Source organism: Galeopterus variegatus, unplaced genomic scaffold (assembly GCF_000696425.1).
Source record: "Galeopterus variegatus unplaced genomic scaffold, G_variegatus-3.0.2 Scaffold2389, whole genome shotgun sequence".
NCBI classification, from domain to species: domain Eukaryota; kingdom Metazoa; phylum Chordata; class Mammalia; order Dermoptera; family Cynocephalidae; genus Galeopterus; species Galeopterus variegatus.
Window position 1 is genome coordinate 173,135 of NW_007728500.1, and position 11,154 is coordinate 184,288.

General features: G+C 51.2%; 1 protein-coding gene across 1 annotated transcript in view; it reads right to left on the bottom strand.

The window, feature by feature from the left end:
• PNPLA3 (patatin-like phospholipase domain containing 3) overlaps positions 1-4,254 on the bottom strand; it is a 22,897-nt gene extending 18,643 nt beyond the window's left edge. The window contains exons 1-2 of the mRNA XM_008581543.1: positions 4,236-4,254; positions 876-1,108 (exon numbers count right to left, since the gene is read on the bottom strand). Of these exons, the coding sequence (XP_008579765.1) occupies positions 876-1,108; positions 4,236-4,254 (252 nt within the window). The remainder of the gene's footprint in view (positions 1-875; positions 1,109-4,235) is intronic.
• Positions 4,255-11,154: the final 6,900 nt, after the last annotated feature.

Consider the following 11,154-nt stretch of genomic DNA (forward strand, 5'->3'; position numbering starts at 1 on the left):
GAGGGTTGCGATCCCGTTACCGGTCACAAAAAAAGACAAAAAGGGGGAAAAAAAAAAAAAACGGAGGGAGAGAAAACCTGATTCAGGGTTATTTTCTGAGGAATGCTTTTCTCTTGAAGGTTCTGAAATTAACCCTTTTGGGCCTCTAACTGCTCAGAAGAAATGGGCTTTGAGTAGTCCTTTGCATCTCTGTCACCCTGGGAGAGGTGACAGGAGGTGGGGCCCAAGAGAGTCTGCATCAGGGGGGATTAATGGGACAATCCTAGGACCACACTTCAAGAAATGCCATGACCCAGGACACAATACAGATTCACTGGGAGAATGGATTCATGTGGGGACAGACAGGTGCCAGCTGTTTAGAAAGAGCTTCGGTAAACAAGGTTAAACACAGGACGAAACTGACTGCTGGGCCAGTGCTTCTGTGTGCCAGGCTGCCGTCTTGTACAGACCAGACCTATGCTAAGTACGAGGTAGTCATTCATCCAGGGAACTCTTATGAAAAGCATTTGCTAAATTAAATGGTATTTTGATAAGGCAAAATTCCCTTCTCTGTGCTAGACCCTGAGGATAGAGGCAAATAGGACACGTTTCCACCCTTGCGGGGCTTCCCTCAAGAAGGTGTCCTCAGTACAGGACAAGCATAGAGAGAGGTGAGGTGAGTGACGCACGTAGGACAGGCTGATCATGAGCCGAGTCTTGAAGGAGGGGGAAGAACTACTTGAAATTGAAACTGTCCTGGACCATTCGGGGATTACAGCCGCTGTGGACCCAATCACGGAAGCACACGGAGTTTGTCTCACTCCGGCAGCCCTCTGCTGCTTCTAAAACCAATGCTCCTTCCTACTTAACCACACCCAGATAAGCAAACTGCTTACATCCACGACTTCATCTTTGGACTGAAAATCTGACACCAGCACATTTTCCCCATCAGGCACTCTGGTGAGCGACACGCACATTTTGCCGGAGACGATTTGGTGGATATTGGCTGGGAGGTGTTTGTGGAGACGATCTTTGATGCACTTGCTCAGGTTGAAGGACGGATGGAGGACGCCAAGGTTCCGTCTCTTGACCATCTGGATCATGTCCAAGAGGATCTGCAGAGTCTGGTCTGGGGGCAGGAGACAAATCCATGAAAGAATGTAGCACACTGGAGACAGGGATTTTTTTGGCAAGACCAGACACCAGATGTAAGGAAACTGCCAACCTTTTTTGAGACCTGTGCTATCTAACACAATAGCCACATGTGGCCACTAAGCCCCTTGAATCGAGATGTGTGAAATACACACTGGATTTCAATGATTTATACTCATTAGATGTGAAAATGGTGATATTTTGGATATCCCTGGCTCAGTGAAATGAATTTCACCCATGTCTTTTACTGTTTTCAATGTGGCTACTAAGGAATGTAAAATGACATTAGGGTGGCTTGCAGTGTATTTCTATTTGACAGTGCTGCTCCAGGCCAGGCCACAGGAGCAAGCCTCCCACTTACAGCAGCCCCGGTGAGTGCTCCCCACCACTGTGACTCACAAAGCCAGAGGCCAGGAACACATCAGCACCAGAGCTTTGGCACAGAAGGTCTTAACACCATGGGGTGCAGGAGATGGAATGCAGGCTTCGACCTGAGTTTGAATTCTGCTTCCACCTCTCACTCGGGTAGACCTCAGTAAGGCACTTTGCCACCTGTCTGAGTCCCAGACTGTGCCTTTCTAATGTAGAACAAAGATGTACCTACCTTCTGGAGACAGAGAGGATTAGATAAAATATGATCCATAAGGTGCTCAACCTGGAAGAGGCTCCTAATAACTAGTCTCAACCTTAACTCTCTAGGGCCAGAATCACAACTGTGCAGTGGGCACAGGGCACATCTGTGCTCCACCTGACCTCCCTCACTAGCCCGCCCCCACTGGCTCACCGGGCACGCAGGATCATCCAACCCAGTCCAAGGCCTGGCCAGCTGTAAATGCTGGGATGTACATGACAGACTTGCCCCAGCCTGTCCCAATCCAACTCTGAACTCGACTCAGAGCTCTCCCTCCTTGAATGGCCCTGCAGAGCCTGGACAGAAGGCGTAAAACTGCACACGGTGGGCAGGTTCTGCCCATCTCTTCTGCCGAGTCAGCCTCGTCTCAGGTGCACTGAGGAGCTGTGCCCAAGCTGCAGCCCCTGAGAAATTCTCCTCATCAGCCCCCAAATGCACAGTCCCCTGTGAGACAGGAGGCTAAAGCAGAACCCTGGGGCCCCTGGAACATGGGAAGTGGCTCCTGCAAAAACTTCTAGGCCTGCCACTCTCCAGGGACTTGATGGTCCCTGAGCCTCCCTCTGTCGTGACAGGCACAGCCCCAGGCTGCACCTGTCTTCTGCTCAGTCAGGAAACCCCTCCACACTGGAGTCAACATACTTCGGGCTGTGGGGGTCAGTGCATTTGAACCTTTTCCCAAGTAAACACTCATCAATGTGGGTGCCCACGGGCCACCTTGGGATACAAGAGCTGGCTTTGATCATTACTAAAGCCCAGAGTCTGCAGATGGCCACATGGCCAGTCTAATTCTCCTGAAGGTCACACTTCCTGCCCTTTGCCCCTCTCCCCCTGGCTGGGGAGGGCTGGGGAAGGCTGATGGGCTGGCAGACAGCCAGGGAGGCCTTTCTCCTAATCCTCACCTCCCAGTCAGGCCAGGGTCTGCTCACTGAACCTACCCAATGACAGGGCTCCACCGACCAGGCAGGGACTTCCTCACCACCAGGAACAAAGTCACTCACTGCAGGCGCTGGCAGGCATAGCAAAGAGTAAATCCTTAAGGAAGCCCAGATAAGTGGGTGAAAAGGGGCATGATCTTCCTGTCTGGGGCCCTTTGATGTCAAAAGCTCCATGATGCCACTCGCCCCAGGCCCTGTCCCCTGGCTCAGAACCCCAGAATGTGGCACATCCTTCCCTGAGAAAGATGCCAAACCCTAGTAGTTCTGGCAAGAGAGAAACAACTCCCACATCCTCCCCTTCTACTGACACACACATGGGCAAATGTTTAATCAGGACGAGATTCAAATGCACAGGATCTCATTTCCAGGGGCACTGAGCTCAGAGGGGAGGGGAGGGCTGGCCCAGGACAGTGGAGACTAGAGGACAGGCTTGGATGGGAGCATGTCCGGGGATCCACTCCAGCCACCAGGAAGGGTCCCGAACAGCGGAGGAGAGAAAGGAAACAACTTTCCTATCCCCGGTCTGCCCCCGCCCCCGCCGTGGTCTCGCCTCCAAACCAGCTATTCCTTCCCTGCTGCGTGCCCAAGCGTTGCCCCCCCTCCCAGAGGCTACCCAGCCCCCGGAGGGTTGGGGCGCGCTTTCTCCAGGCCAAAGCCCCGCTCTTGCTCAGACCCAGGGCAAACCGGCCCTTCGGCAGCTCAGCCCGCCCAGCACCTCCCACCGCTGGGACCTCCCCCCCGCACCGTCCCCCGGGTCCCGCTCCCTACTCCCTGTCGCCCCGGGGTGACCCGGCCCTCAGTCCCGGGGCGCGGGGCTCCCTTCGGACTCGGGAGAGAGAAGTTTTTCCAAAAGTGCAAAAGGCAGTGATGGCCTTTTCTGTTCCTTTTCATCCATTAAGTCGGGGAGAAAGTGGTCGCTGATGCTCACTTAGGTCCCTGATCCTTTTGACACCCGGTCATTTCCTTTTTTACTCGGGGAGATTCAGCCTAAAGCAGGCACCACCATCCAATAGAATGTACTGTATTTGGTTCGTTTTCTTGCAACTTTTGGTATGATCGTCTTCAGTCCATGGCACCTGGTAGAGATTTTTCATTTAATGACAGTGACACGAAGTTTCCGTTTCTAAGTTTCTGGCTGAGCAGAGCGGGGACTGCCCACCCCAACCCCCCTGGGAAGCCCGGATGGTGGGTCTGTCCCTCCCTACATGTTGGCTTCACTGAGGGGGAGGTAGGGGGGGATCCTGTAGTCCTGCCCTGACCCTCCACCCCCACCTTGGGGCAGGATCAGGTGGGGTCAGGATCTCTGTCCTCCTGCTCCCCTCCCAGGACCCACCCATCTCTCCTGCATGGCATGACCACTCTTACCACTAATGATAGGAAGGCCAGGACCTGGGGACAGGAATTTGAGGCCGTGAGTAAAGGACCCAGATGAGTCACCAGTCACGTGCCTTCACACTCTCTTCCTGTCCACCCTCAGACATCTGTCCTCCCCAGTGTGACCCAGATGTGGGCAGGGAGAAGCAGAGCCGAGGCGTTACCCCGTCTTTGTTGCTGCATGTCGACAGCAGGTGAACCCTTCCCCACGTGCCAGAGAAAAAGAGAGGAAAAGACTGGGCGAGGGTCTCATGGTCCAGCTCTCTCGGCCCCTCACCAAGTGTCCAGTGGGGCGAGCACATGGAGTCGTGGCTGAGACTGCAGGCTTTGGCATCAGAAAGCCAGGGCACAAAGGCTGGCTTCTCTGATCGTTACACTTTGTGAGCATCATTTACCTCCCAGAGCTTCAGTGTTCTTATCTGTACCACTGGGGAGAAAACTGCTGTGTGAGGGTCATGGCAAGGTTCAATGTGATGGACGAAAGGCACCCCACACAGTGCCTGGTAGTACCGCCCTTAGTCCTGGGTAGGAGGGCCCTGCCCCGGGTCCCCATCTGTCTCTCTCTGAGTCTCTGTCTCTCACACCCATGCTCCCTCACATGGCTCCTTCCACAATCAGGATCCAGCCCTCAGCTGCATGCTGAGCCGTAAACATTTCCTAACTTGAGCTCTCTGTTCAGGCCCCAGGGAAAGTTCTCCGTATCCCCTGGCTTGTTCCCTCAGAAGAAAAAGTGTGTGCTTTGCCTGTGGTGCAGAGGTCTCGGTTGTGCCCTGCTTGCGTCGCACACAGACCCTTATTTGCAGCACGGGGAGAACTGGCAGCTGAAGCACTAAGGAAAGAAGAAAAACGGCCTTGTTTGGTGTCACAGAGGCCACTGCTGCTTGCATAATGAAGTGCCCTTTCCTAAGAGTGCCAAGCATATGTTTTCCTGCGGCTCATGTTCTAGTTCATGGGACTCGTGGGATTGATTAGCAGCAGCTGTACATGGAGGCTGAGGAACATTTTCAATATTAAGCAATTCATATTGCTATTAAATTTGTATATTCACAGGTCTGACTATAACATGTGAAACCTGATGCTTCTTCATGACTTTGGCAACTAGAACAATATGAAACAGTAGAATTGCAAATAGTTTTATTTTGGTAAAAATATTTAATAAGACTTAAATTTTCAATCATATTAAATTTAAATTTAAAACTTTTAAATAGTTTTTATAGGATATGTAGAGTGTCCAACTCATCCCAGTTTTCCCGGGACTTTCCTGATTTTAGTGCTGAAAGTGCTGCAGCCTGGGAAACCTCTCAGTTGGTCAATGCTAAGTTTCTTGCTGTGGGCCCTGCAAATGTCAGGAGTAGTTCTATCTGGTTCAAAATAAGTCCTCAATAAATCCTAGCAATTTTTAATCTTGGTCAGGAGATGGCCAAGCCCCTGGCATGGAGACCTGTGAGAAGACACAGAGAACAGGAAAACCAGCTCAGAATGGAAACACACACACAGTCGAGCCTCATTATTCCTGGGTTCTGTATTTATGAATTTGCCTACTTGCTAAATTTAATTGTAACTCCAAAATCAATACTTGCAGTTCTCTTGTGGACATTTGAAGACATGCCCAGGGCAGCATAAAAAACTGAGTTGCCCGATGTGCGCATTCTCAGCTGAGGCTGAGCTAGGTGACCCTCCACTTTCTTGTTTCAGCTCTCAGACTACAAACACGAGTCCTTGACGTGGTCTATTTAGAGCCAGGTTTTTCACATTTTGGGCCTTTTTGTTGGTGGTTTTGCTCTTTAAAATGGCCCTCATGTGCAGTGCTGAAGTGCTGTCTAGTGTTCATAAGTGTGTGGAGGCTGTGATGTGCCCTACAGACAAAATCCATGTGTTATATCAGCTTCATTCAAGTGTGAGTTATAGTCCTGTTGGCTGTGAATTCAATGTTAATGAACCAGCAATATATATCACATAAGGTGTCTTTAGACAGAAGCGCACATATAAAGCAAGATTATATTGTAACCAGAAGCTGGCAGGAACCTAATTCTGTGTTTTCCCTTGGAGCGATGATTCATTACTGGCTAGCTCAGTGAATGCGGTGACTTTATAGAACATCACCCCCTTGAATAACAGGAATCAACTGTACGTCACGCCAGCATTCACAAAGGGGAGCAGGGAGATGCTGTGAACCCCAGGGTTTGTGTGTGATGGTGACAAGAGGGCTCCAGGAGCCTGCTGTCCTCCTCCCTGCACTGTTGGCCAAAGGAGGGCCAGCACCCCTCACCCAGTTACCACGCCCCAGCACCATAGGGCCTGACTGACTCTGGGAGGCCTTAGCTCCTGGGCCCACCTGCCAGATGCCTGGATCCATTCACAGAGAGGCGCCCTTGTGAATGGGAGAACTGGCTCATTGCAGCATAGGACAAGAAGGGAGGGAAACGATGAGACCTTCGCCCGCCACCATCCTCCCCTGGTGCCCCAGGCAGATGCCACCTGGACCTTCCTTTCCACACACCTTGCCCCACACTTCCATCCCACAGTGATGGCCTCTGGTAGGGAGCCCCAACAGGCCCGTTTCAGCCTCTCCTCACCCCCTCAGCCCTCATCCTTGCCCCAGTGTCCCACCCCGTCCCTGGCAACCACCACTCCACTTTCTGTCTCTATGATTTGACTATAAATGGAATCATGTACAGTATTTATCTCTTGTGACTGGCTTATTTCTCTTAGCTTAATGTCCTCCAGGTTCTTCCATGTTGTGGCAGGTGTCAGGGCTGTCTAACAGTCCGCTGTATGGATGTAGCCACTGTGTTTATCCGCTCATGTGATTCACTCTTGCTCCTTTGAATAAATCCCTCTCCTGCTGCATCCAGGAGTCAGGACCCCACCCTTCGGCTCTGGTCCTCAGGGCTGGGATCCTTCTCAGGTTTTTCCTGTCCCTAAAACAGGATCCAGGATGTCCCCTTGTCCTGTACACATTCCCTCCAAGCATCCTGGTTCTCGCAGAATAGAACTGCTCACACTAGCAGTGCTGGAGAGCACAGTCAGTGAGGAGGGACTTGGGTTGCCTGGAGGGGTCGCTCCCTGAGCTGTGGAGGGGTCGCTCGCTGAGCTGCGGAGGGGTTGCTCCCTGAGCTGCGGAGGGGTCGCTCCCTGAGCTGCGGAGGGGTCAGATGGACAGTCCCTGCTGCATGGCCCCAGAGGCCACATTGCTAGTGACTAGCATCCTCCTGCCTGCCCATCATGGTGGGCTGTCCCCTGCTCAGGCAAGCTGCCTGGTAGGCTTTGCCTCTTCCGTCCCTATCAGGATACTCCATGTAGACACTGTCCTCTGGCCAACCAAGGCGATGTGGTCACTGCTGGCCAAGGTCTGGTGTTCAAGCCACCGTATCCACAGTGTGACAAGAGCCATCTCTAGGTCCAGAGCTGCTATGAGTACAGACCTGGGTTTAATAGCCACAGCTGCCGTGCTTGCTGGAGCACTGCTGAGGACTGCCCATGGCTTATTTTAATCTAACAGAGCCCACCGCCCCTGGCTGTCTCTTGCTACGTGTGCTGTGGGCACCTTCAGGTTAACACACCCACAACCAAACTCAGTATCTCACAACCCCTCCTGACTTCTAGACTCGCCCTTGCTTTTTCTGGAAGATCTGGAACCTCCCTACCCAACTTCAGCAGCCTCACCTCAAAGTCTTGGGTCTATGGGTACAGAAGGGTGGAGAGAGGGGGCAGGGACAAGGGCAGAGCCGTGGAGATGGTCCCACGGGGAGCAGCAAGTCATCGAGTGCGGGAAGAAGAGAAGGGAAGAGCTTCGGGGGACAGGTAAGGGCTTCAAGGTCTGCTGATGTCCCCTGAGCAGAGTGGAGTCCTAGAGCTCAGGAAGTGGACAGGGTCAGAGGGCAAGCAGTCCCAGGACAGAACACGGCGGGAAGCCTGGAATGTCTGTGACAGCCCTGAAGGCCAGCCGTGCAGGGCATGTGGATGAATGACAGTGGAGAGTGAAGGCCCCCTTCCTCCCCTGACCTCAGCCCTGCCGTCCTTCTGCCTCACGACCCCGCCCCCACCCACCACTTCCTCAAGCCAAGACCCTGGTGTCCTCCTTTGTCCAGCTCAGCTCTTCCCACCCCACACCCCACCCGCCATCAGCCCTGGAGATTCATCCTCCTAAGGACCCCAAGACAGTCTCTTCTTCCCACCCCCACTGCCACCACCCTCATCTGGATCAGGCCTGCAACATTTTGGCTCATGGACCCCAAAGAATCTGGAAAAGCAATGTACTTCCTTGCACAGTTTTAAGTCAATATTGTAGGGGAGGAAAAAATCTTTTTCTTCTACGCATCCGTCTTAGTCCACTTTGTGCCGCTGTGACAACGTGCCTGAGACTGGGGAATTCACAAAGAACAGAAACTTATTTCCCACAGTCTGGGGGCTGGAAAGCTCAGATCCAGGCGCCAACATCTGGAGTCTGGGGAGGGCCTTCTGCCGCGTCCTCACGTGGCGGAGAGTGGAAGGAAGGGGAAGCGGGCTGAACCTGGGTCCTCCCATGGACCGCTCCCTCGAGCCCTTTCTGTAGCAGAATCAGTCCATTCTGGGACCTAAACACCTCCCATGAGATGCCACCTTCCAGCACCACCACACCAAGCATTAGGTTTCAACATGAGTTCTGGAGGCAACAACAATAGCCAAACCATAGCACCATCTTAAGTCTGTTGCCTGGGCCCCGTAAATGAGACTGACAAGAGACGGATTAGCAAGAGGAGAACGTTCCCATTTATGCAGTGTAAGTTTTACATGACATGTGAGCCTTCATATGGAAATGAAGACCTGAAGACATGGTTGAGCCTGAGCATCTTTACATTAGGTTCGATGACGACTGGAATGTCATGGAAAAATGTGTTAGAACAAAGGGTATGAGCTGAGAGCAGGAAATGGGGAAACTGAGCAAAGCCTGCTCACTGCCTTCCTCTCACCTGAGGGTCTTATGACCCAGGGGGAAGGAGGAGGTAAGACAGTCCTTACCTGCACCGCCGTTTCTCGAACTCCTTCAGCTTAATGTATTCAACGTGCCAAGGCACCGTATTTTGGGACAGTGTGTTCTGAACACTGTCAATAGCTAAAATTTTTCTTTGTGAGTGTAAGTAGTTACAAAGCATGCAGATTCCAGTACATGTGTGTGTAAACTTACTCACTCTTTTAAATATACCATGTATCAAATGGAATCTAATTTCCCAGTGATTTGAAACCTACCGTCACGCATTTAAAAACACACAAACGAGTTCATTTTTAACAGTAAAAAAGTTTCCGTCACTCGTCTTTGTCCTTGAACTCATTTTGCAATCCCACTTCTATTACGGAGTTTTATACCGATGTGATACATTTGTATATGCTTGAAAGCTTTTTGTAGACCACATGTCTGCAACAAAAATAAACAGAAAAGTTAAACATTTTTCTGCGACCCTAAGGCTATAAGTATTTAAATACTTTTTTCCTTCTGGACTGAGTTATCATCACAAATATTCACAATACACAAACAATACTTATTTACCAGAATGACACAGGGCTCAGCATCAATTCTATTCACATTTTCATTTTTATAAAGACACATGCAGAGAGACCGTTCACATAAATAAAGGGGTGAGAGCAGGAGTCTGTCACTCAGTTACCCAAAAACCACACAGTAATCTGTCAAGAGAAATGATTTCTGATGATTTATTGGCTGCAAACTTATTTTGGTTCTCCCTCAACTTTGTGGAAGGCAAAGAATTGGAAGTCCCTTGAGTTGCAAAAGACCTTGTCATCCAGTCAACAGAGTCCAGGAAGACCGGGGTACCTCAAGTGTCCTTTGTTTTGCCCACACCCACTGCCATGCCCCCTGGTAGGGCCTTTCTTCTAGATGGTGGAGAAAGGGGTCTATGACATGGGGAGAGGGAGGGAAAGAACAGGGCTCAGGTCTCCAACACCGGCCGGGCCTCAGGAGGGTGGTTTTAGGAAAGAATTTGAAAAATGACTCTCTTAACAGTACCTGTCTCTGTGCATCCCTTGGCAAGTTGTTATGTGAGTCCAGGGATATGTGTTCCCCGATTCGAAGGCCACTGTCTCTAGCGTTTGTCATTTCCTGCTGGGTTGACCACAGTAAACTCTTAATGAGTGTTCTTGCCTCAAGCTTGCCCATTTCCCATCCAGTACCTGATGAGTAACTGCCTAAGAAACAAGGCTCACCTTGTCACTCCCCTACTCCTCTTTCCTCTCAAGGTAAAGTTCAAACCCTCATCAGGCCTCTAACGTCCGCCTGGTTTCTGTAACTTCCCCAGGCCTCAGGTTGCCACCAAATTGCCATGTCCTTGGGTAAGTCATCCCTGCTGGCCCAGTCTCAGGTAAAGCTCTTCTAGTGCCCTGAACTTTTCCTTCACAGCACTGATCAATTGGACTCCAATAAAATATCTGAATTATTACTTTCTAGTGCCTGATTTCTCTGCTGGACTGTAAGCTCCAGGAGGGCAAGGGCAATGTCTGTCTTGCTCAGTGCTGAGTCCCCAACACCTAGCACTGAATCTGGTGTTTAATAAATGAACGAATAAATGTTAGAATGATAACCTTTTCCCAGGCCTGGCTAAACATGAATGCTCCTCCAAACTTAATTCCCGTCACAGACCTACACATTTTCCTAACTTGTATCCCACATTCAATCTAAGAATTCATTGCAATTGTTCTTTAGCATCTCAGGTGTTGTCTGACATTAGGTCCCTCCTGAAGTCGACCTTGAGACAAGGATTTGAGTGTAAGGGGAGCCCGGGAGGCATTGGGAAGAAATGAGAGGGGAAGGCAGGTCTTAATGGGCAGGTCACTACCATGAGCAATGGGGCTCGATCCCGCTGGAGTCCTTGGGGGCAACAATAAGCCATGGGGTGGGGAAGGAGACTGGAGTATTGGTCCACCAAAGCTCATTCATCATCAGCTGAGGGCTGCTCCCATGGGCGTCCCACCCAGCACTTCTGATCTGCTCGGAGCAGCCTGAGCAGAGAGTAGCCAGAGCCTGAAACAGGAAGCTGTCCTTGGGCAGGGGGACAGAGAGGGCCACAGGGATATGGGTGGGGCACCAAT